Genomic DNA, 27,019 nt, shown 5'->3' with positions numbered 1-27,019 from the left:
CGCACGCTTGCTGGAAGCGGATTGGTGGAAGCGCAGACGCGAGGCGCGCGAATTGCCCCGGAGAGAAACAGCTGCAGCAGAACTCGCGCTCCTCACACAGCTGGAGGCTGGACGCGCGCGCACTCACTCTGCTCTCTGATTGGCCTGTCCGGTGTGTCGGTGTGTCCCCGCGTGTGTCCTGTCAGCTGGAGGTCCAGAGAGTTCTGCTCCGCGCGGCTCTGAGCTCAGACAGAGAGAGGGGGCTCAGAGGGGCTCAGACGGAGTTTGGGGTGTGTGAAGTCAGGGCTGTGTTTATGTTCAGGATGCAGTGTAAGGCTCAGCTGAAGGAGATGGACAAGCCGGCGTCCTGCAGTTCCTCCCCCGCGGCGCTCTGCCTGCCCGCGGTCTTCTGCTTCGTGCTGTCCGGAGTGTCTGTGGCGCTCTGTGCGCTCAGCGCCTTCAGGTCGGCCCACCTGGAGCACAGAGTGGCGCTGCTGGAGGCAGAGCGAGGCCCGGAGTTCAGCTCAGCTCCGTCGTGGCTGGAGGTGAACGGCACTCTGTGGGATCTGATCGACAAGCTCGTTCAGAAGGTGAGCAGAGACGGTTTTTTATTGTTATTGATTTTGAGGGTTTTTTGCTTTATTTTGGTCGTTTTTAACTGCCTTTAATTTGATGTGTTTTTAGGCTTTTTAGTGTAATTGATTTTAGTTTTTTTTGTGTCTTGTTTTTGTTTGTTTCATTTGGTGTGTTGATTTTATTGCTTTTTTTAATGTCATTTTATTATATATATATATATATATATATATATATATATATATATATATATATTCATTTCATTTTTGATTTGTTGACTTTAGTTTTTGCCATCAATATATCTGTGTATTTTATATCTTTAGGTTATTATTTATATTCTTTTTACCAAAAAGTTTATATTTTTATGCTGTTTTATTATTTTGTTTCATTTGGTATGTTTTTCTCTCTTAGATATTGTTTCATTTTAGATTTATTGATGCTTTCTGTGTGACTAATATATATATAAAATGCCACTTTATTAGGCACAGTTATAGGTTCAGTTGCTTGTTAACACAAATAGCTGATCAGCCAATCACATGGCCGCAACTCTAAATGCATTTAGACATGTAGAGGTGGTCAAGACAACTTGCTGAAGTGCAGACCGAGCATCAGAATGGGGAAGAAAGGTGATTTAAGTGACTTTGAACGTGTTGTTGGTGTCAGACGGGCTGGTCTGAGTATTTCAGAAACTGCTGATCTACTGGGATTTTCATGCACAACCATCTCTAGAGTTTACAGAGAATGACCTGAAAAAGAGAAAATATCCAGTGATCGGTCAGTTGTGTGGACGAAAATGCCTTGTTGATGTGAGAGGTCAGAGGAGAATGGGCAGACTGGTTCAAGATGATAGAAAGGCGACAGGAACTTAAATAACCAACCAAAATCTCTGAGGAATGTTTCCAACACCTTGTTGAAAATATGCCCTAAAGAATTAAGACAGTTCTGAAGGCAAAAGGGGGTCCAACTTTTTACTAGCAGGTACCTAATAAAGTGGCTGGTGAGTGTGTGTGTGTGTGTGTGTGTGTGTGTGTGTGTATATATATATATATATATATATATATATATATATATATATATATATATATATTACATTTTCTGGGTTATATTTATATTCAGATTTTTCAAAACGTGAAAGTTTTTTGTGTGAAAGTTTTTTTTTTTTTTCTTTTTTCATAGTTTTATTTTGGTATGTTTGTTTTTTATTTTTTACGGTTTTTAATGTAGTTTTTACAGCCTTTATTTTTTATTTGCAATAACATTCATGCCTTCTTTTACTGTTTTTTATTCATTTTTTTCATTTATTCGTTATCTATGGTCATCACACAACTCCACGAAATTACAAATGCTTTGGCCTTCTGTATTTTATTGTAGCTCCAGCTCAGTCTTAACTGTCATATTTCTGAGCAAACAGTCAGTCGCTGCAGCTGATGTCAGTCAGTGACCTTTAACAGAAATGTATGGTTACTCCTTTAGAGACTAATGGAGGAAGCCCCCAAGCTGCGCACTACGAGGGACCTCATGCAGGAGTGCTCGTGCCCACCAGGTCAGTCTGTCTTAATCTCTGACCACTTCCACTTTCTGAAGACCTGTCCTCTCTCAGGCTTCTGTTCAGAGCAGCCTTTCTCTGCATTGAGGGATCTCCAGATCTTTAATACTCAGCTCATTCATACTGCAGGTGACAGGCTGCATTCGATTTTGAAATAAACAACTAAAATCACAGTAACAGGCTCAAATCATGACGTCAGGTCATGTACCCTCTTGAAACCAAAGGTTCCAAAATGGTTGTTGGTTTGGATAAAAGGTTCTAGAAAAACCCTTTAAGTGGTGTAGAACCTGGTGTGGTGGTTCTGTCGACTTTAAAAAGGTATTTCGTATTTTTAAAATGACTCTTTCTATGAAGAACCATCCATTGAAAGGTTCTTGAGGGTTCTTGTATGGTATGGCTCTAAAGAACTCTTTTTGGCACCTTGACTTTTAAGAGTGCAATACTAGCATGTTGCTGCAGCTCCTTCCGTTTCCACAGTTTAAACATCAGGAGAGAATGGTATGTCAGTGATGGATCAGTTTGCACAGCTTTCTTGGGGGGCTTTGTGGAAAAATTGCCAACCAATCCAGAGAAAATCGAGCAGAGAGCTTTTTTTTAAGATAAAACACTTAAATATGTAAGAGCTATAATACAGTACTGAAACATTCAAAACAGTATCTGAATTTAAACTTAATCCAGGCCTCTGTCTCTTCTTAGGGCCTCTCCTATCAGTGAAGTGAAGTTATCACATCCTGTACAGAAAACAATCTTATCACATTTACAGGCAATTTTAGTGCGTAATTTTATTTATTTGCATTTATAATAAAAAAAAAAAAGAATGTGTGCCAAAACTTTTGCATGGACCACAGTTTATATTTTCATTGTTCCCCAATATGTTAATTTCAGAAAATAAGCAGTATTAATGCATTAAAGGGTTGCTCTCTGTGGAGAGTGCATTAACTTACTCTCACCTAGAAAATCAACAAGTCATGTCATATGACCAGCCCATACTTCTGTATTTTAACTGTGCCTTTGTGACATGTTGCTGTTGATTTCACAGTTTCAGGGGGCTGAAAATGGAGATGTGCTATAGAATATAGGTTTATATGAGGCAGTTCAGGTTTTTGTGCTGTTTAAAGCTGCACTGTTTTATGAGGTCACTATTTTGCATAAGGACATGCAGCTAAAGTCTTTTGATTTGAAATAAATGGTGTATTTGTCTGTTGAACCAATCTGACTGGCACACAGTTAGAGCTCATAGAACATTAAAGATTAAACCTCATCTTCATTGTACTGAGACTGAAAACGCGTGTATTGTTACACATCAACACTTTGTGAAGTAGATGTGTCTTTGTCCACACATTTAATGGTCACCAACCCAGTGTCTCCTGCTGATGTTCTCCATTGGCTGGTACATCTGTGTGACCACAAGATGTATCCTATCCTTCTCATAGACTTCATGGAGCTTAAACACAGCCCACATGTGGAAGTTATAAAGTCCAAAATGTGGTTCTTCTGTCCTCGGCCTGATTGACAGCAGTGGGTATGTTGTGAAACTTCAGCCATAAAGCATAAAAATCTATAGAGGGTGTCGATAGGAACGGTTAAGCGGGATGGAAGGTGCTTAACCCTGCATGGGTTTGTGCGCTTTGTTGCATTCTTTTAAAAGTTTAACTTCTGGGAATGTAGTGCCCCAGAGAAAACGACAGGTTTATTTAAGGCTTAAATTAGAGACGTGCCCCGGAATACTTTGTGGAATTATATACGGTGGGATTTACTGCCTCTACGATGATTTTGTGACATTGATGCCTACCTACAGGCTTTATATCCACACGCTTTCCGTTGGGCCTGCCAAACTGTGGTTATGGTTTGGCTTTACATGCACGTCTCATGGGACTTGAGCCACCCTTCACTTTCTGATCTTGTTTTCTTCACTACAGGTTTCTTGTTCAAGCTCCAATCACTGTAAATCTTGCTGCATTGCCAATTTCAAAGTTTTGCCAAGAGTGAAGAGCACAAAAGCTATTTTGGCAATTTTGGGGTGGCTGATGACAATAATATCAAATACTTATCATGAGGCATTAGAGCAATACATGGAAATTCAGTTCAAAAAACAGAAATGGAAATCAAATAAAGGTACTGTGCACATAGGTATAGTATAGAGTATTTGTGCTCAGTACCCCTGTCTTCTTGTATCAAGGTACCTTATACCTCTGGGTAGAATTTAGAATGGCGGAGGAATATGCAAATACATGAAGGTGAAGGTGAGGGAAAATGTTATTTAGCCTGGACATCCCTTAGGGAATATAACTATGATCACTATGCAGTTTTCTGGTAAAAACACCCTGGCCAGTAGTGGTCTTCTGAGCTCCTACCAGCCGGCCCCAGTACAATTAATAAAAAATGATTGCATTGTTAGGCCGTTTGTTCTATATATTATTATGGTGTGTGTTATCAGACTTGTTTTTATAAGGAAAATGTTCATTTGTGAACTTAATATGTGGCCATATGTCTTTACAAACTTAGAAACCAAGCCATCACTAAAACTGCCCACAATCTGTGCAGAGTTAAAAACAACTTGGGCGTTCAGTGCGCTCATCGCCAGGGGCATAAATGAGAGCAGAGTGGACCAAAACTAACTGAGGACGTGGGTGAGCTTCCCAGAATCACTGTCAAAATCATGAGATCACTTCAAATGTTCTACAGAGCGTGCAGAAGATACTCTCTCCATAGTCTTAAGAGGGTTATTCTAGGGGATCGTTATCACAGGAGAGCATTTACAGATAGTCTGAATGAGCTGCTTTTAATGAAATGGCTTTGTCTCGATCCACAAAAGTGGACTTTTATGTCATAGAAAATTGGGGTTATAAAATGATTGAGCACATTAATAGGGACAGACATTACGTCCTCCAGGTCTCTGATATTAAATCATGTTTTCTGGGTCACTATGGTGAGATCAAATCTGTTAATGCATGGTTATGAAGATTGATAGACAGATGTAAATCCACAGACAGACAGATGGACAAGCACATAAATATAGACAGACAGACAGACAGACAGACAGAGCTATATATATATATATATATATATATATATATATATATATATATATATATATATATATATATATATATATATATATATATATATACACACACACACATACATGCATACACATACACAGTTAGATTTGTCTCATCAAGATACCTTATTGAGTCTCCAGTGATTGGTTCTAGGGTGGCACGGCGGCGTGGTGGGTAGCGCTGCTGCCTCACAGCGAGGAGGGCCTGGGTTTGATCCCCCGGCTGGCTGACCGGGGTCCTCTCTGTGTGGAGTTTGCATGTTCTCCCCGTGTCTGCATGGGTTTCCTCCGGGTTTTCCGGTTTCCTCCCACAGTCCAAAGACATGCAGTCAGGCCAATTGGACGTGCTGAAATGTCCCTGGGTGTGAGTGTGTGAGTGACTGTCTGTGTCTGTCTGTCTGCCCTGCGATGGACTGGCAACCTGTCCAGGGTGTATCCTGCCTTCTGCCCGATGACCGCTGGGATAGGCTCCAGCACTCCCCCGTGACCCTGACGGAGAAGCGGCTTAGAAAAACGTCTAAAGAATAAAAAATCGTCTAAACCAGCCAGCAGTGTGGTTTAGCACTTATTTGTGGTTTGTGAGGATGGTTGGATACATCAGGAGAGCATGATATAAGGTGTAAATCTAATTTGTCATGTTCTTTTAAAAAAATCTATAGGTTCACGTTTGCTTTTAGACTCACTAACAGGCTGCAGCCGTCTGTGGAAAAGTATTCGGATGTAAGCCAACATGGTTAATGCAGCCAACATTGCCCATGTGAAATGAAACCATTCTCTGTCATTTTGACTGGAGGGAGATATGTTATACTGAGTTAAGAGTTTCTTTTTATCTGATGCAGGGTGTTTGTGGTCAAATTAGTTACATTTTTGTGATCGCAGACTGCTCTGCTGGCTGTGACAAATTTAGCTGCATGTTCCATTTTATATCATTTCTAAGCTATTTTGCACAAGCTCAGATCAAAGTGAGCTGCTTATAGCCTTACTCCTCAGTACTCCAAATATTTTTATTAACTGTTAATTATCAGACTGTCTGCTAAACACTGTCCTTCCAAAAGAAACCCAGCAGCTCGTATGGACCTTAGTGGAGTGTTTTTACTGGCTGTCTAACAATCTTCAGTTGGTGGCAGTTACAGCTATGAAGGGATGCCTACAATTTATGGCCTTGCTGCAAGTCCACCCGGGACGTTTTAGCGCTCGTTTTACTGGGGCTTAATTTTTATCGCCTCTAAAATATTTTTCCCCTAAAGTCAGAGCTGTTTTCTGTTGCAGTGCACTTGTAAGAATAGATTAGGGGGAGCTTTTAAAGCAAATCTAAATACAGTTCCTGAGCTTTTGGAGCAAACAATTGGGGGCCTCAGGAAGCAGGACCTGTTTCTTATGACTCTTGACCAGATTGATTGCACTGAGAAAGTGAAAGCATCTGAACGCATCTCAGAACTCTTCTGAATGTTCCTTTGTGTGGTATTTCCTCTCACCAATTAAAGCCTCGGGCCGGAGAGTGACCCGGGGCTGCATATTGAAGGGCCAGGGGCAGAAGGTAGCCAGGCTGATTTCCTGAATAACCAGCACGTTTGAATACGAGACCATGAGGGGGCTTCTTTTGCCCTTGTTAAAGAGCTTTCATTCCCAAGAAGCATGAAAGCACACTTGAACATTGGGCACAAAGACAACAGAGGCCTGTAGAGAATGAACTAATGGGCTCAACAAAGCAGCATATTGATGCAAGCCCACCAAAGCCAGCCACTCAAATGTTGGTTTCCTGAATTCTATGACTAATGGTGATGTAATGCTCTTTCAGAATCTCAAGATGAAGACTTTGTTATTGAATGAGTTTAACACTTTTTTTTCAGTTCTTGGATATACTCAGTTCTTTCTCATCATAGGCCCGAGTTCAGATGAACTACGTGGTAGACTGCAAATAGAGAATCAGAACCACAAACCATAATAACTACTGTGCAACTCACATATTGTTTAATGGCTATGACACTGGTATGTAGCACTGGGGATCCTTCAGTTCTTGTAATAAATCTTTTGTTTTGGGTTCCTCAGTGTTAGTCACTGCCAAATCCCGTCTACTGTTTAGGTGTGCTGTCAACATGGCAGCTTTTTCTGTGTGGCCTTTTCAAACTGATGCTCACACACTGTGCAAAGACAGCAAAATGTCCTTGGAGGGTACGTCAACTGTCTAGTTCTATGCACTTAACAGATTCATACAGCAGCCTATCATCACTGCTTTCCACTCAAAATCTAGCCATGGATAGCTGTGGCATTTTCAACATTTAGGCCCCATAGTGGTTTGTACCTGTGATAGGATACAGCTCTTTACACCACCAAGGACCCCTTAAATGTTCTAAAGGAAAAATGTTTATCCTATTAATGTCCACATCTGATTTTTAAATTTTATTTACTTTGGTCCTTATGTTCTGTGAGCTCGCCTGAGCACAAATCTAAACCATAAGGCTACAAGTCAATTATTTGAAGGAGAACAGCCATGTTTGGCTATTTGTTAGAGTCACAAGGTGCTGTGTCATGCCAGAGGGTGAAAACATGTTTTCATCAATCAAAGCCACTTCACAGAAAAGAATGCACGGAAAAATCCAGTGATGTTTTTTTAAAACAGAGAGAAGATTAATTTCCCAAGAAGGTACAGCAGCATGACTCTCCCATTCAGTCACTCCCATCCACTAGCTCAACCCCCTAAAACTTACAACAGAAGTCTTACCAACCAAGAAAACAGAACTTTCCAAAGGGAGGGGATCATGCTCTGCTTCAGAATGTCACAGTATATCGCTGCTGTCGGAAGAAAAACTTGTATCTCCAAAATGGTAACTTTACAGGAGAAGGAAAAAACATGCTAGACTCCTAATGTAAGTCAATGGAACCAGAATTTTTCCCATGTCATTTTGGGTCATTTCTTTTAGTCCAATCATCATGAAATTTACAAACAGTGTAAAATGCAACAGTTATTTTTAAACTATGTCAATAACTGAAACATGACAAAAATGGAGATGCGAGGTTTTCTTCCGACAGCAGTGATATGTTGGAATTCATGTTTCCCTTAATGAACCGCAGCTCCCCAGTGCTGGTAGCACTCATGCAGCCCCAGACCATGATGCTACCACAACCATGCTTGACTGTAGGCAAGAGACAGTTGTCTTGGTACTCCTCACCAGGGCGCCACCACACATGCTGGACACCATCTGAGCCAAACAAGTTTATCTTGGTCTCATCAGACCACAGGATATGTTCTTGGACTGCTTGTCTTCCGCAAATTGTTTGCTGGCTTTCTTGTGCAGAGGCTTCCTTCTGGGACAACGACCATGCAGTCCGAGTTGATGCATTGTGTGGCATATGGTTTGTACGCTGACAGGCTGAACTCCCACTTCTTCAACCTCTGCAACAATGCTGGTAGCACTCATGCATCTATTTTTTGAAGCCAACCTCTGGATCTGACGCTGAACATGTGGACTCAACTTCTTTGGTTGACCCTGTTGAGGCCTGTTCCGAGTGGAACCTGTCCTGTAGACCTTGGCCACTGTTCTATAGCTCAGTTTCAGGGTGTTAGCAATCTTCTTATAGTCTAGGCCATGTTTGTGGAGAGCAACAATTCTGTTTCTCACATCCTCAGAGAGTTGCCAACGATGAATATCCAGAGGCCAGTATGAGCGAATTGTACCCAAAACACCAGATTTATCAGCCCTGCTCCCCATTTACACAATTCTAACATGTCACATGACACCAGGGAGGGACAACGACACAATTTGGACATGTTCACTGTGAGCTGTATTCACTTTTTACACATTACTGGCTGTGTGTTGTTATTTTCAGAGGACAGTAAATCTATACTGCTATACAAGCTGTACACTGACTACTTTGTTATATCCAAGTTTCATGTCTATAGTGTTGTCCCATGAAAAGATATTCTAAAATATTTGCAGAAATGTGAGGAGTGTACTCACTTTTGTGAGATACTGTATAGTTTCAAAGATTATTAAGAATTTCAAGGGATAAATTGTCTATCCTTAAAGAAAGCCCCCAAACCGTGTCAAATATTTATAGAGTTATGGTTTTCTAACTTTAGTGAAGCGTCTGTTTCTTTTCTACTACAAAACAATAAGAAGCACCATGGATATTAAAAAGATTTGAAGCTGTTGTGTTGGTGAAAGCTGGTGAATCGGCCACACTAACCAACCTGGCAAGGATTTGTATGATCCACATGTCAAAGCTAAAATGAGCGTGTCTCTGTGATTATTTTTGAGTTACCTCCTGTTCTGTTCCATAGACATGGACAGACATTTGTGTTCTCTGTAGTTATTATTTGTGATTAAAATGCAGTTATTTGTGATTAAGTGCAATTTGACCAGTGACGGATTTAAACACCATCTTGTTTGAGAACCATGTCTTTGCTCTTCACTTTCTCATAAAGGCCTTGTATTAATAGATACCACATTGACAGACGTCGGAGGAACATGGAGAGGCATGCCTTAGTAGTTACAGAATAGTGTTCTTTCCCTGTGGTGCCTGCAGCTATACAACCTGCTTTTTATGGCCCAACAAACTGTTTTAGTGCTTAGTTTTGAACGTGACATTGTGAATAGTTCCTCGCGTAAAGCTGGGAGATATAGCAGGCAAGTAAAAGAGAGAGAGCAGAATGTTTCCCACAACTGCATAACCTTGTGCCCTGAGCCTCAGGGTAGCAGCAATGCTAAGTTGGGTTTAGACACACACTGTCAGGTTGTAGGAGTGCTTTTGGAGCCGTGCTGATCTGCAGGGATGAATGCGCCTCCTGAGAATGTAATCTCCCCTGTTTTACTGGACTACCCATTGAGAAGACTGTAATCTTTAAGACTTCCTCCCTGAAGCTGTCTGGGTCTGCAAGTGTCTATTGTGTGTTTAGTGGTAGAGAGCAAAAGGCTTGATCTGCTCTATGTTATTTTGAATGTTTATAGTAATAAAGTGATGTTTGAACTAAAAATAATCAAATTTATATTTCACTCACCCTAAATGTAGTCGATCGACCAAGATAAGTTTGGTGTCTGAATTCTTTGCTTCTTTTGTCTTGCACTGTAGCTACAAGACTAATGAAGCTAACAAGTAATAGAAGCTTATAACTGCCAATTAGCACTGAAAATAAAACAGAAAAAGCCTAAATCATCACACACTTGCCTCAAACCATGCTGGGTTGTTAACCCATTACAATCCAAGTCTTATTACATCCTTAGGCCTATTATTTATTCAGTAATGACATGGGAGAAGATGCAAACTGGCTGATTAAGTAGGAGAAAGGAATGAAAGCTTGGACCCTGCTGGCAGGTCTGTTCCATTTAGAGGTGAAGTATTTGTGCTTAGCACTGCTGTCAGAGCATCTCCGTTTTTCATTTCATAATGAATGGACCAAAAGGAATTGTCCAAATGTATTTGGAAAAAAGGTATGGTTACATTGGTGTACATTAAAACTAAAGTATGTTTTCTTTCCTTTTCCTGTAAAGTTACCATTTTGGAGATACAAGGTTTTGTTCCAACAGCAGCTTGTTCAACATCAACTGTTATCAGTAAGGACTGACAAAAGTACAGGCTTTAATATAGCTTCTACTGCTCTTTTTAGTTATATAGTATTCTGCACAAGTTGGAGATTAGATATAAGACAATGCACTTGCATAAGGAAGAGGAAAATCGATGGAAAACATTAGAATAAACAGTTTGCAAAACTGGAGATCAAAAAAAATTACTAAACAAAAATTGGACTCCTAACAACTATGCAACACCTGGCAGACCATCAAAACTGTCACCATCAGATAAACAGTGCTTAAATCTTTCATCTTTGAGAGAGAGAGAGAGGAGAAAATCAAGCTCCACTCTTGATTCAGATCTGAGAAAATCCACAGGTGTTTCTGTCCATCTCAACACTCTGGATGTGAAAAAAAATTTGCAGTAAGTAAGTAAGTAGTTGCTGGTGGTCTCAGAACAGTGGACTGACCACCCCAATGTCCAGACATCAACATCACTGAATGTGTTTGGTATATTTAGGATCATAAGAAGCAGAAAATGCAGCCAACTTCTAAGACTGAATTTTGGAGGTGATTAAACATCCCTCCAGATTTAATCAATAAAAACTGAAAGCAAGTCTCCCAAAAATAATGTAAACTAGAATAACCAAACAAAGTCTTGTGATGCTGAATAGTGGATAACAGTTTGACTGAAAATTCAATAAATGAAGGGTGGCCCCAAAATAAAAGTCAGAGACCACCTCTGAGTCCAAACTAAAGAAGCAAACTACAGACACTAAACTAGCCCTGACTCTTTGTAGCATATCTGAGCCTGGTGCAGTTAGATACAAGCACAATCACGTTTCATTAGAACTTGCCCATGAAACATCTTCATTGCAAAGCCTGAAAGTCATAAAACCTGCTGACAGAAACATACTGGGCTAATCAGACCAGACCACCAGGCAACACACAAACAAAAGCAAAAAACAGAACATCACAACTTGGTTCTTGGAACAAACACAAGATCCCACGGCCAGATAACTGTTTGAATCATTAGATGTCCAAGAACAACAGACATTCTGTGTCTTGTTGTTATTTCATTGAACCATGGAGGAATGCCTGATGTCAGTCTGTCTGTCAGACTGTACTGAAACCCTTTTAAATTATATTATTTGATGTTATCTGGTTATTAATTAAATATGTCAGAAGACTTTCTCCGTAACTTGGAACAGACTAAGGCAGTTGGATGCAAGCGTAAGCATACATTACAATGGTTTGTCTCCACCATCATTACAAACAATCATCATTATATAAACCCCTAAACTCTAGAAACTGACAGGATCACACTGACCAAATCCATCAGGCAGCGTACAAACAAATACAGGAAAGAAATGAAATGACAGTATTGGAACTTGAAGCAAACATAAAATGCCACAGGCTAATGTCTAATCTGGCACATCTTTAGTTTGTGGTTGATTACAATAAACAATGTTTCTATTTCCCTGTGGTAGAAGAATTGTTGAAAGAAACCTGTTGATTCAAACCATACTCATAATACAAGCACATAGATTTCTAGTAACAGTGGTGACCCGTGGCTTTAGAAGTAGGTCTTCAATTCAGCTTATAAATGCCAAAAACTTGGTCAAAAACAACTTTATGTTAATGGCAATTTTTGTCATGTTAATGCTAACCCAACAGCAACTCCCATTAATATTTTTTGGCCATTCTAGATTAAACATGGACATGTGAAGCTTGTAAAAGACATTCTATGTTTTATTCGAAGCTTGCAACAGACATATTAATCACATACTTTATCTTGTAGCAGTTTTACAGTGACTTCTTCAGTTAGCCAAAGATTCCTGGCATAGATCTACCACTGTTGTTGTCCTAAAAACCGATGGAAATGTATTGACTACTACTCGCAGTCATGCTCAGTGATGTATCTAGGATTTTGAGAAGGCCTAAAATGATGTTTTCCCCACAAAATTGGTCCCACCCATTGTGCACACCAAAATGTGATTGATTGATTCCACTGTTAGTTCCAAAATGATGTGGCTGATTAATCTGACATATTAGGCCTTAAGTTCAGCTCCTGAAGGCCTTACCAATGAGAGAGCTATCTTTGCTGCGCCTACCTAGATCCCACAGAGAGAAAAACCCTGTCTGGATAAATTCTATTGCTCTTTTCAATTTTCTTTTCATCCAAAAATGTAATAATGTAATAAGAGTATCACTACAATACTTTCAAAGTTTACCATTGAATGTAAGTTTGGAGGAAAAAATAAAGCATAAAATGCAGCCTGTGCAAGAGGTATGGCACATTATTTATTGGTTTATTTTTTAGGTTGAATTCAATCAAAAAATAGAAATTATGCACTAAAATTAGTGTCTCTGGAGGCTGTGTTAACTTTTAGGGGGTGTTCGAACATTTGCACACTGTACATACTGGCACTGTTTACAAAAAGACACTATCATAGTTGATTATGGAGAGAGCTGGAGCCAACAATCCAGAAGAATCTATCAGATTATGGAGCCTTGCTGACTGTTCCGAGCCTTGCTGACATTTTTACATTGTGTGTCAAATCACTGAAGCTCTTTGAATCTCGAGCAGTCATGTATCATATGCTTACACTTGAAGATCAGTTCTGCTTAGCTCTCTATGAGGTCTCCTGAGATGATGGTGAATATTTGAACCTTGCTATGTGTTTATATTCCAACATGCATATCAAGTGCATTGCCAGATGCATTTGATGTGAAAATTGACAGCAAAGACCTCCACGACTAGCTGTTTCAAGAGCAGCCCTGCACAATCCATAAATGCAGTACAAACTTCTCCTATTATCCTCAATTGACATAGGCCTGTAGTTGGTTGCTTTCTTGAAATAGCCAGTCAGAACATATCTCCTCCATCAGGGTCAAGATAAAAACCAGCAAATAATAACAGTATGGTGGCTGTACCATTGCCTTATTGAAAGCATCTGTCTGTAGTTTGTGGGAGGGCATTTGGCACAATCTCAACTTTGCTGTAAAAGCTCTCTCCCTTGTTTCGCTGCAACGTTTCCCAATTCATTTGAATGAAATGTGAGTCCTTTACTCTCTGAAACAAGACCATGGGTATGGAAGCAATTATGGTATGTTAAGTTTGATTATCTAAAAAAAATAGCTGATTGTTCAAATCTTTAAATGTGTGAGATTGAAAGATGTTCTATCTCTCACTTTCTCTCTTTCTCATCCTCTTCTCATGCATTACACCTTGGGCTCTTATAGATTTTGGGAGGGAATTTATACCATTGGACCCTGAAAGAATGCCTGACGTCAGCCTGTATAAAACACTGCAACCTTTTTGCAAAATATAATTTATTATTTGGTAGTGGCCTATAAACTATACTTTTGACTAAGTGACTTGGAGTGGAGTGATAAGTGTAATCAGTATGAGGTCTTAATCTGCAGGTAAAATTGACCAATTTGCAAAAGCCCACGGACTGAAAGATGGATTGCTCTCCTTACTTTTAATGACTCCTGCATTTTCATGGTCATGTGTACTGCTGCTATTTGGTGGCTCATGAGAGCTGGGACTTAGCAGAGCCTAGCCGATTTGTTTGTTTTCGAGTCACACACATGGAAAGGTTGGCAGGGCTGTCTATGTCTTAATTTGTTAAACAAGTGTTAAAATGCTCATTAAGCACTTGTGGTTGGCTGAGCAAAACCTCTTGCGGAGATGTCTGGGTTACAGTATAAGCATGTCTGGGCTGTGTGCTCAGCACAGTGGATTGAGAAAGGTCGTTTAAAAACTGGGAAAGCCTCATTTTCCCCAAGCCTGGATCAGTCCCAATCTCAGAAGAATTTCAGAGGAGCTAGTGTCAACAGTGTGGTGCTGTGGTGTATATTCCAGAGCCAATCTAAGGGGAGCCTGGCCACGTCCTATTCCTCTCATTTATACCACAAGCATGGCTGTGAAATGCTAGAGGGCAGACATGAGCAAGTCCTCAATAAATGGGTGGATGGAGCTAAATGGCTGAAAATGTCAATTTTACCACTTTTTTCTAGCCTTTCTTGCTTCTTACTTTCTCTTGAAAGTAGAAGAATGTATTAAATAAAAATATCAACAAAAAAAATCTTTTTATTTTCCTACAGCAAACTGGTTTTGGCCATTAGGCCATCAATAATGCTGATTGTTTGAGGAGATGATGAGGTTCAGATAACTCACTGTTGACATGAATGTCTATTTGACACAGTTATAAAGAGTTAATAAGAGTTAAAAAGCATTGTTGATATTTTTTAATGCTGTATTGTCCTACGAAAACACACACAGATTCTCTGAAACCACTTCTCCTTCTGGGTCGTGGGGGGAGTTGTAGCCTATCCCAGCGGCCATTGAGCCAGGAAGCACCCCAGTCTGTCAAAGGGCAGACAGACATATACATTTACACACACACACACACCTAGGGGCAATTTAGAATGTCCAGTTAGCCTGACCGTATGTTTTGGACTGTGGGAAGAAACCCATGCAGACACGGGAAGAACATGCAAACTCCACACAGAAAGGACCCTGCTTGCTCGGCTGGGAATCAAACCCAGGCCCTTCTTGCTGCAAGGCAACAGCACCACTCACTGCGCCACAGTGCTGTTGTTATAAGAAAACATTTATTTAAAAAGGATTTATTAATGGGATTTTGTGCAAAAGCTTCATAAAAAGTCCTTCATTTTGGACTGTCTTGTGAGTGCCCTCTAGTGGTTTGACCAACCCTTTCTTCATACTTTCCACCTCTGTTCTGCCTGAACTCAGACTTAACACTACCTTTTTATAGTTTCTCTTTTGTTATCACTATATGAGTTTCCACAACAAACACATCATTAAAGGTGGTGGTAACAGAATGGATCACATTACCTCCTATGCGCAGCGCCAAAGTGACATAATTAGCTTGGTGGGAACGTAGCACGATAAGCCTAAGAAGTGTTTCCCGTGAGGCTCTTTCACGTGCACCACAAGTAACCCATTCAGCTAAAGAACCAAAACCTTGTACCTCCAAAATATCAACTTTACAGGAGATGGACTAAACATTCTCAAGTTTGAATGAAAAGGAATGGGAAAAGATCTGAGTGATTCTGGATTTGCTATTGCTCCATTCATCATAAAATTTGAATACAAAATAAATGATAGTCAGCATCTTCAAATTCCATACTAAAATAAGAAATGACAAGCACAGATACAAGGTTTTGTTTTGACAGCTTTGACAGAAGGCTAACTTAAATAATGTCATTTAGAAACAGTACTTAGTATAAGTGTAGCTAGTATACTACAGTACAGATACAAGGACAGCCTTGGTTTAGTTTTTTGTTCACTCTTCTATGATGGTTGTGGATAGTCTTGTACTTATTACTAGACATGTGTAGAACTACATGTATTTAGAATCAGTGGATTGGCCTGGTTCATTATACTCATGCCATTTTGTGCTTCTTTCTACTTGTTCTTCTGATTTTCCGTGGACATGGGAAACCAGCTTTTTTTCCCTTTCTTTTGTCAGCATAGACCATCGCTGGAGTCATCTGTACACTTTACCTCATATGTGTAGCAGCTCCTTTACATCCTTGCTGCCTGCTCCTTCTCCTCTGGGTCAATCCTGCTCTTATGGAGGTTTCTCAGCTGGTAGGGCTGCACATGGCAGGCAGCACGCTGTTGCTTTCCGTGCGCGTGTGAGCTGAAGCAGCCTGGTGCTCATACCGTCGTCAGGCCCTGGGCTAATCTTAATTGCAAATCTCCCAAATGCCTAGAGCCAGCCAAAGATCCCCCCTTCTGCTTCCTCCATCTGTGTGGCAACGTGCCATGTCTCTTCACAATTTCAGCTTCAGACCTATTTCTCCCCTGACAGCGCTTTCTTGAACTGCACGCTCTGCAGCAGGGCCTCGGAGCCTTGGAGGCTGTTTTCCTGAAGTGGAAGCTGAATGGGGTTTTGCTCGGGTATTGCCATGGGAATACGTGTTTTTGCCACAGATCGACTGTACGATCTTTCACCGGCAGCATTACTGGGAACTTTCATGGTCTTGAGAAGCTTTTTAACATCTTACAGATACACCGGGTTGATCATTTATTAGGTACACCTAACTTGTACCTACATTCATTGGCCACTATGTTAGGTAAAGTGCCATATAGGTGCACATGAACATGGCCTGAAAGTAATGTTTATGCAAATAGACTGTTGCACAAAAGCATTGAAAAATAATTATAGTAATGTAGCATTAGTAACTTGTGTGTGTAATTCTACATAAAATCATATGTGATGTGTGATTTAGACTACACTGGCATCTTAGTATCATTTTCAAGTCAAGAGAGGGTAAAATTAATCACTTGGCTTTATAGATCACAATGCAAAAAGCTACCAATGCAGAACAAATGCTTGCACAAGCAGCCTTTCAAACAGCGGTCATGTTAAGGTTAGCTGACTAGCTAATAAGCGAAATAAGCTAACTGATAATCAGGAAAAAAGTCACTTTATTGCAAGAGTTTGCTTTTGCTTGTCGTATTGTTCAGTTTCCATCGGTGGTATCAACTGGTTGGCTGTTTCATTGTAACATGTTTCATAATGTTGAGATGTTTGAATTCAACAATTACAACTATGTTGCAAGTGAAATGCAAATGAAATTTAGTTTAATGTAGGTTTCAATTAAATAAAGTGGTAAGAAAGTTTCTTACAATTATTATGCATAGCAACAGATGAGAGAGCCACTTTGTTGCTATCCACAGTTTGTCAGCTTGTGTATGCTTAAAATTTGCATGTCTGAATCTGTGTAAATAGTTGAACATAATTCATTCTTAGATGCATCACAATTCACTCTTGAAAGATTCAGAATAGGTTTAACCTCTTTTATTTGATTAAATCTTTTAGATTATGAAACAGACCTAATACTGTAGGCTATAAACAAAGTCAGCTTGGCCAACAGTTCTTATTACCTACAAAAATCTGGAGGAAAAATCAGAATGTGGACCATAGAAAACTGAAATCATTTCATAATCACATTTTGGCACCTTGAAATGAAGTCAAATTGTGAGCTTCCAAGAGATTCCCCAAGTAAACAACCCCATTATATTCAAAATTTAGCATCAAATAACATGTATTTTGATTTTTATCATCCACAGGGACCAAACCTAAAGGTGCAGTATATGTTTTTGGAGAATGATTGTTGATAGTTGAACTCCTTTTCCTGTTCCACCTTAAATGGTGCAGCAGTTACAATCCAGTGCCTTGGCCTTTTGTTCAATAGTGCAGAAACCTGAGAAAGTTGACAAGGTTGAAGTTGTTCACATTTTTAAGTTCCACCTTAAATCGTGCAGCAGTTGCATTCTGCTGCCTGAATGTAACTGCTGCACCATTTAAGGTGAAATGGGAAAACTTCAAACAAGTAGCTGAGGCACTTGAATATACTGATGTCTTATTCTTTGTCAGAGGCCTTTTTAGGCAAAGAACATAATTTCTTTAGTGGAGGAATATCTCGGAAGTTGCTTTCACCTCAATGTTTCCTACTGTTCCTATTAGGTGTATAAAATAATCATAAATGTTTTATATAGAACCTTTAAATATGGCATATTGAGAAAAAAATCAAACATGAAATATTCCATGTGCCATAACTTTTTTCACAGGTCACATTTTACGTTTTATTTTTGCCAAAATGTTCAATTCCGCAAATAAACAATAATTGTAGGTACATTAAAGTGTGTTCTCTGTAAAAAAAAAATAATAATAATAATAACATGAAAACAAACAAAAACATTTACAAAAGACATTAAACAAAATGGAATTTAATACACTTTTGCATACAACTGTATACTGTATAAATTAAAAATGGTCAAATGTTCCAGATTTATTGAATGGGCTCTTGATTCAGTTGCATATACACTGCAGCTGACATCTTACAAATCAGACTGTGTCTCTCCGAGGACAGGGCTGGGACCAAGTGGACGGGGGCAGTTATCTTCAGCTCAACTGGCATAGAATTCAAATCTGTGTGAAGACTATTTTGCAGACTAAGTCAGAGTTGCGTGCAGTTGTTGAATTTGGATGATGGCAATCTCTTAATTATACGTGCTATTGTAGGCCTCGCTGATGGGCTAGGCGATAAGGCTCTCTTTTATGCCTCTGCTCCGTACAGAACACAGTGACTATGGGTGATCCATGGGGGATGGCTTTGTGTTTTGTTTATTTTTGCCTTCCTGTTATATGTTATATAATCATGCAGCATTGAGCTTGTTGACTTTTATCCTAACAGTCATTAAAGTCCTGATACAAAATGTGCTAGACATATTTTGTTCTCTGGTTTCCTCGCTATGACTCTCCTTCCCTAAAGGTCTGCAGAGGTTTTAGTCATCATGGTCATTCAACAGTCTAGTGCACTGGTTGTCAACCAGTGGGCCTTGGCCTCTTAGTGGGCTGTGGGTGTGCAGCTTGGGTGTCATGATTTTTTTTTTTTTAACCTGAAATTTGTCAAAATATATAAACATTTAACTAATATAATATTATAATATTATAGTGGTTTTGTGATAATTAAGATAAAGTGCAAAATGTTGCGTTTTGACTGAGCTCATTAATTGGTCTGTCAAAATGCTATTTGATTATGATCATACACTGTATAAACAAAACCTGCAACTGTGACGGAGAAGCGACTTAGAAAATGGATGGATGTATAAACAAAAGTATTTTGACACCTACACATTACACCTACAGGAGCTTTTAAGACACCTTATTCTAAATCCATTGGCATTAATATGGAGTTGGTCCCCTCTTTGCAGCTGTAACAGCTTCCCCTCTTCTGGGAAGCTTTCTACAAGATTCTTGAGTGTGTCTCTGGGAATTTTTGCCCATTGATCCAGAAGAGCATTTGTGAAGTTAGACACTGATGTTGGACAACAGAGGTCTGACTCGCAATCTCCACTCTAGTTCATCCCAAAGGTGTTCAGTGGAGGTCAGGTGACAGCTATTCAAGTTATTTCACATCAAACCCAGCCATGCCTTTATGGACCTTCCTTTGTGCACTGGGGCACAGTCTTGCTATGCTGTGTTGGGTGTTCAGAGGTCTTTCCAAATCAAGCTTTGAAGCTGAACAACTAAACACATTGAACTAATCTTTGCTCTCTTCAGCCTGACAATCCTTTAGTTGGTATCTACCAAACATCAGCCATTCTGCATTTCTTTAGGTGAGTCAGGAAGAAAGATGAATCGGTTAGGCTGCTTGGGTGCTGCAGAAGCTTTTGTGATGTTGTGTGGCTGTATGTTGCAAAACGTTGGGAACCCGTGGACTAGTGAAAGTAAGTCAAGCTGAAGGGAAGATGTTTTTCCACTTACTTGAAGTCATGAAGTTCCCTGAGTGAACAAATGTAGCCATCTTGATTTATTACTACTGGATGATTTCCCTTTAGTATGTGTCCAGAATGTTCAGAAGCATGGAGAGGCTTCCAGCACGATGGTGTGTGTGCAGCAAGTCTGACACACTTGAGATTTAAGATTTGAGAACACCAAATAATCTTTGCTGGCTGAGCTTCACACTGCTCACTTTTTGAGTTAAAAACAAGTTTTTTCACACATTTCTATGTTAACTGTGATCCATGTTGAAGCAGATTTAATTATAAAATCATTATTAAACAGTTTCCCAGCCTCGGATTAGGCCAAATTTAGCATAGGCTGTGAAAAATATGGAAGAAAAGCCAGAGGAGATGTTTGAAATAGTTATTTTTAATATTGGCACAGAGGGGGGCCTGCTCTGGGGGTGATTCAGCCAGGTTATAGATTAGTCTTTAAGACAAAGCCAGTATGACAGTCTGAATGAAAGTCCAGTCCAAACCCCAAGTGAAAGTATAGCACTATTTTGTCTGTTCAGTATATCATCACTGTCCAAAGAAAAACATAAATCCTTTTTTCTTATATTATTTTTACTGTCATTTAAGGCCTTTCACCCAGTGACAGCCGGGATAGGCTCCAGCACCCCCACGACCCAGAAGCATAAGTGGTTTAGATTATGTGTTTGTGTATATCATTTAAGGATGACAGCTGTCCTTTACACGGTGTGAAAATTTCATGATGAATGGACCAAAAATGCTCCAAAATGACTTGGAGCAAAATTTCTATGTTAATTAAAGTAAAGAAGGTTTTCGCCTTCTCCTGTAAACCTATTTTTGAAGATATTCCTTTTTCTTGGGAAAGCCACAGTATACAGTGTATGGTTGATGGACACAGAAATGAGAAGATGAGGAGAAAGACTTACAGTGAGCAACTGCAGATTTAAATAATCAATGTTTTGTTAGTCTCCCTCAAAGATTCACCGTTGCTAATTAGAATAGTTCTCACCCCTCATTACTCACTAACAATTGAACATAGATGCAACATTTTACACACAGAGACTAAACAGTGTCGTAGTTAATCTGATAACAGAGTTACTGGGAACGTATTTCATTTAGTTATTTTAATTAATGATCTCCAAGTCGATTTCAATTCTGCCAGAGGCACGGTCACTAGGGCATCTGTGGAAAGAGGCTATTGATCGTTATGGTAACATCTTGAATTACATCCAGTCTGTGATTTTAATCCAGGTTTAGGCGATACAACAATATGCATTTGTTATTGTGAGAAATGACTTCAGAATATTGTCAGTACTGCTAGAACACTGACCACTGACCAGTGCTTCTTAAACTAAATTTAGAGTCACATGACTGTGGTGCCATAATGTGGAATTTAAACACTATAAGATCATATCTTATTAGACTAGTTAGAATGTCAGCCTACTTTCATCCAAAAGTTTGTTAAAATCAGTATGGTGGCAAATATATCGCTGTTGTCTTAAGAAAACTCCAAAAAGGTAACTTTATAGGAGAGAAAAAAACCTACTTTACTTTTAATGTAAGTCAATGGAACCAGACTTTTTTTCCAAGTCATTTTGGGTCATTTCTTTTAGTCCATTTATCATGAAATTTACATATAATATAAAGGGTAACAGGTATTTGTCAAAAACTGAAAAAATAGAGATACATGTTTTTTTCCCCAACAACAGCAATATGGAGTGATTCTAATAGACATGTATACTGATAAAATATAGTGCAAATTCACAAGTTTATATAATTACAAATAGTAGGAAGCTGTAAAAATTTAATAAATAAAATAACTAAGAAATGTTAAATGTGTCCAGAGTTGACCACATGAAGTTGTAATAAAATTAATATCCAGAATGGCCTGTATTACAAAAGTGACTTCAAATCTCAGGCTGATAACAGCAAAAATTCCAATAAAAACAATTACAGATCCTTGAATAACATCTTGTTGCCAAAGTGGACATTAAATGCATCTAAAAGTATGTTTTGTTGTCTAGTGGAGTATTTTAGTCTGCACTGCATTTGTTATTATTGTATATAAAATAAAAATGAATAATATGAAATCAGATTCCGATCTTTTGAGTGGCAGTGTTTGGTTCCTTTTTTATCAGTTGTTTAGCATTTTTTGTTTTATTATTTTTTGTTTAGTATTTTTTAAATATATAATTTATGAACTCATACCATGAAGCAATACAATTTTGTGAGTGCATTATCACTTATGTGTAATGTTATGTGTAACTTGTGACTTATAACTATTAATTAAACCTTGTTAAAGCTAAATATGGTAATGTGTATCATGCTTTACAAAAGTGTCTTCACGTATTGTGATATTTTTTCTCATATCATTCAGCCCTGGTTCAAAATGATTCCCATGCTGACTGAGTACCCTGAACTTTTGGCCCTCTGTGACCGTCTCTTCACCTTAATCCAAGCGTTTCATCACTGTAGTCGGGGAGGTGTGGGGGTGGGGGGTGTCTCATTTGCTGATTATCTCAGCCCAGACTAATAGCTGCTGACACAGTGTGTACACACGCCATAGGCTGTCCCAATGACACCCAGCCAGGACCCATGCAGAAAAACAAACTCCTGCTCAGGATGTCCCTCCAGCGCTCACCTCGTCTGTGCGCATAAGGAGTGTGTGAGTGTGTGTGTCCGTCTTGCCTGAAGGATTTCGGAGGTTCAGGGGCCGGTCATTGGACTGCTTTGTTGGTTTATTTAATTCTATTGTTGGACAACAGAACAGATTACAATAAATTGAATAATGAGGCTCAGTGCCCTCCTTACATTTCTCACACATGGCTTTTATCTGGGCAGAGAGAACAGCAAGCGGCCTGAGCAGAAACTTCTTTTTAAAGGGGCACAGAGGGTTGAGGTTTGAATACATTTTATCATCAGGGAGAGCGTAGCAGACTTTTTTGCCTGGAGGGAGCTCTTAAAGTGTGAGATGGAAATCAATGGATTAACAACATCAAAGTCTCTTTTGCTGCAGAGCCTAGAGCCGAGCTTGACTGAAATCAACAGGTTTTACCTTAGTCGACGACTCCCTGTCAGCCTGGACACGGTCAAACTGAGGGGTAGTTTATTGTGTAACTATGTAATAAATCAGTACAGTAAGGAAGTCATTCTTTAAACAAATGTCAGAAGCAATATACTGTAACTTTTACAAATATAAGTGCTGGAGTCGATCAAATACATTTGGTATTTAAATCAACTTGGTAAAAGGTTTAACCTTTAGAAGTCTAGAGGTATTATTGTTGTTTGCTTTAAATTTGTTTTGCATAATTTATTTCAAGGTAACTGCATTATTTCATGATTTACTACATAGTTACACAGTTTTAGACATAATTGTAAACATAATTATAAAAACAGCTTACTTTTGAGTTTTATTTTGTGTTGACAGCTTGGAATCTGGCCTTGTGGCTTTTTTATTCTGAGCTCAAAAATGACAAAATTGAAAAAAAAATTCTTTCCACAGAACAGACATGTAGACAAAACAATAACTTTTCATTAAATTTCTTTAATAAAATACCTCCTTTTCGAATTACAAACACAAATGTGGTATTGGTAGAGAGTTGGAACCTGCACTTTCCACACTTTCAGTGAAATATATGTGTTTTACCATAAATGCAACATCTGTGGGTTAAAGATGCAATCCTTCATTCTTAAACATTATAGGTACTAACTCATCTTAGCCATTAGAGCTATTGTTATCTCTAAAGTAGCTATAATGTATATGACATTGTGTATTGTTCAAAGGCCACAAAGACAATGACTAAAATTTAAAACATGTTAAAGTCAGCTGAAACTTTCCCATATTAATCATATCTTACTGAACGTCTTCTGTCATTGACAATGGAAGAGTGTGAATGAAGGTTAGATTAACCCCTTAAATGGCCAGGGCCCACCGGCTGGCCCACACTTCTATTACCCACTTCTATAACCTAAGAATAGCTCAGTCAGTTTGCACTGAATCACAGTAGTTACTGAATAATAAGCCTTAGTATGTAACAAGCCTGGGATTTTAAAGGGCTACAAATGTTCATTCCCTTACACCTCTGCTTTGAAAGGACTTTTCTTTTGGATAACAGTCTTCTACGGGGAAAACGGGGAAATTACCATCTAGACGCTTATTGTCTTATTGTGCTTATTGTTAATTTAAAATGATCACCAAGCTTAGCAAGAGAGACGTACAGCACCAGGAAGGAAAACAATACAAGCATTTGATAAAGGTGGCAATATAACATCATGTAATCTAATTATGAGGGCTAAACCACACCCACTGCACCTCATCCCCTCAGCCCAACCCCTAAGATTCCCACACACATCACACTTTACCCTAGACTTCAAGGGTCACTGGATAAATCACACATGTGGCATTGGGTGCATCCACATGCTGCTGCTTCAGTCTTTGCTTTGTGTTATTCATGAACTTTGTTGTGTGTGTCTGTGTGTTTCTGTGTGTGTTAATGCACATTTGTATTAGGTGCCTGTGTTGCACTGACCAGTCAAGTATTTGTTCAACATGCACTATGGGCACTATGCAGCATGGGACAGCAGGCCATTCCAGCCAATCAACACAACATCTGTCAGCAGGTTTCCCACACTTACTCGCCCACCCACTCCCACTGCCGCTTGACCACTGCCTGTTTCCTATCTATGCAGTTGAAGATTTAATTCCCTTGAATTGAAGGGGATATCTACTGAATTTGGAAAAAAATGTCTGTGAAATAAGTAGTTTGATGAAAAATGGTGCACTGTAGAGAAATTTACCCACTCAGATTTCTTCACTATGGTGGTGATAGAAACGTTAATCTACAATGCAAATATAGTCATTTTATTTACCATCCAAAACAACCAGTGAACCTACATATCTTTTTTATATGTAATGTTGACAATGGTCAAATAAAACTAAGTTGTGAAAAAAAAATGTAAAAATTATTTGGGGGCCATTTAGCCTTTTTAATGTTTTAGGTCAAAAACCCTTTCAAAACTGTCATAGAACAATCTTTTGAGCATCAGGCAGAATATTTGTAGCCTTTTAATATAATACATTTCTTTGAGAGAGCTTTGGGAGAAATTTAAACACGGTTGATGTCTGGTTCCTATCACGACCACTGCAAACAAATCCAACTCCCCTCTATGTAAGTCTTGGGGATTTGGAAATGTATAATTGCCTGCAATATGTGGTTGAACTTTTGTAATGTTGCTTTTGCTTCAGACCCCACAAGCAGATGAATCTGATGATTACAAGCATGTTGTAAGAGTAATAAAGGAGAAATCAATCAGATGTGTATGAACTGGTGAAGGATGTGTCCTCCAAGGATGTAAGTGAATTATATAATATTATATAATATTATGTATCATTTCTTCATTTGTATGTTTATACATTTGAGACCTAAACAACGAAATCTGACCCAATGTCTCTGACATGCTCTGTATTTTGGCTTGTTTTTTCCCCTCCTGACTCAGTGAAGCTACTTTCAATTTTAACAAAAAGAAAAAAAAACACAGTGCAGCTTTAACACTTAATTGTACAGAAATTCTAAAAAAAAAGAAAAGTGTAATACCTCTTTAAACATTATACTAAATATCAGAAGCATGTTATTGCTTTGATAACAAAACCTCATGTCTCCAAAATTGAAAATCATTTTAATCATTTCATACATAAAAAATGTTCACACTTATGAAATAGTGTACACCAATAAACAAACAAGCAAAAGATCTTAATGTTTTTTTTTTTTGGACAGTCACTGTATGAAGCTTATTCACATTGAATACTAAAGCCTAGAAACATTGCCTTGAGAGACTAGACTAGATAGAATTGTTTGCTGGGTAGTAGCTTCCAATGATTCCTTCTATGAAAATGGAAGGCTGGAAAACAGTTGTGCTCAGACTTAAGCAGGACAATCTGATGCAAACTGTCTGTGACATGGACGTAATCCACGGCTCATGAAATAATGGCTTTCTTTATCCCGTAAAGAACTTTGTCACTTTCAATCCTGTATCCGGTTTCCCTCCAGTTCCTGGGCAGGCGGCGCATCTGTGCCAGCCTGGCTTAACTGTCTATAAACTCTCATCCAAGACAGGCCATGTTTAATTTAGCTGCCTGCAGATGTAAGGATTGTAATACCGCTGCACGTTACTGGAGAAGCCGTGCTGTTGTGTATTGCTTATAAGGCTGTCATTCATCCTTCATCATGTTTATGAGGACATGCTTGCAAGAAACACAGTGTATCATGTAATATTAACAAACTTAAAAGTCAAAGACAGTTATCAGTGATAAAGTTTTACAGTATGAATCTGTTTTAAATGTGCCAGTAGTAATATCTGTAGCTTAGCCACATGGTGTGATCATGTCAGTGGCCTTCTACTAGAGGGGCCATCATCTCTGTGATCATTGATGTGTATTTGTAGATGTCTGTTGTGAAGATCTGCAGCTGTAGAGAATTTGGAGGGGTGTATTTACCAGAGCTCTAAACAGATCCTTATCGCTCAGGCTAGCATGACTAGCGCAGGTGTATGAGGCCGTTCACACTTCAGTAGCGTACTGCTTCTGAAGAAATATGTTCCAGGGCTGTGTTTTCCATTAGAGCATCATTAGGTTTGACCTTGCTGAAGAAGCTTGGTCTGTTCTAACGTTAAAAATGTCCGACCTCACAGCTCTTCTACAGTGGACATGCTAATCTCATTATCATGCCCGCTAACAAGGATGAACTGTGAGAACAGGTAGTAAATGCAGTTTAAGCAGGCTCCATAAAACTAGATCCTTCCTGTGTGTCTGACTTAAAGCCCTTTCCATCAGGTGTGGTCAAACTCTCGACGTTAATGGCTGACCTCACCTTTGGAGATGAGTGTGGTCTATTGAAACTCACTGATCAAGTGTCAGAGTGCTTCTTCTGACAGCAAACATATGTTCTGCTCTACAAGCATGACTGCTTCAATGAAACGTAGCTTTCATGTTCTAACAAGACCGTAAAATGTGACGGTTTTGCTCGTATTTGTGAGTAAGTATGTGCATTACA

The 27,019-nt window shown here is 39.1% G+C and overlaps 1 protein-coding gene across 3 annotated transcripts in view; it reads left to right on the top strand.

The window, feature by feature from the left end:
* Positions 1 to 260: 260 nt before the first annotated feature.
* The window catches only part of LOC108441032 (collagen alpha-1(XXIII) chain), a 143,223-nt gene continuing 116,464 nt past the window's right edge, over positions 261 to 27,019 (top strand). For all 3 annotated transcript variants that reach the window (XM_017720297.2, XM_037545650.1, XM_037545649.1), the window contains exons 1-2: positions 261 to 569; positions 2,026 to 2,095. In XM_017720297.2, the coding sequence (XP_017575786.2) occupies positions 294 to 569; positions 2,026 to 2,095 (346 nt within the window). In that variant the 5' untranslated portion in view covers positions 261 to 293. The remainder of the gene's footprint in view (positions 570 to 2,025; positions 2,096 to 27,019) is intronic.

Source organism: Pygocentrus nattereri, chromosome 16 (genome assembly GCF_015220715.1).
Source record: "Pygocentrus nattereri isolate fPygNat1 chromosome 16, fPygNat1.pri, whole genome shotgun sequence".
Lineage (NCBI taxonomy): Eukaryota > Metazoa > Chordata > Actinopteri > Characiformes > Serrasalmidae > Pygocentrus > Pygocentrus nattereri.
The sequence above is the reverse complement of the archived record's forward strand: the minus strand, read 5'-3'. Positions and strand labels throughout refer to the sequence as shown.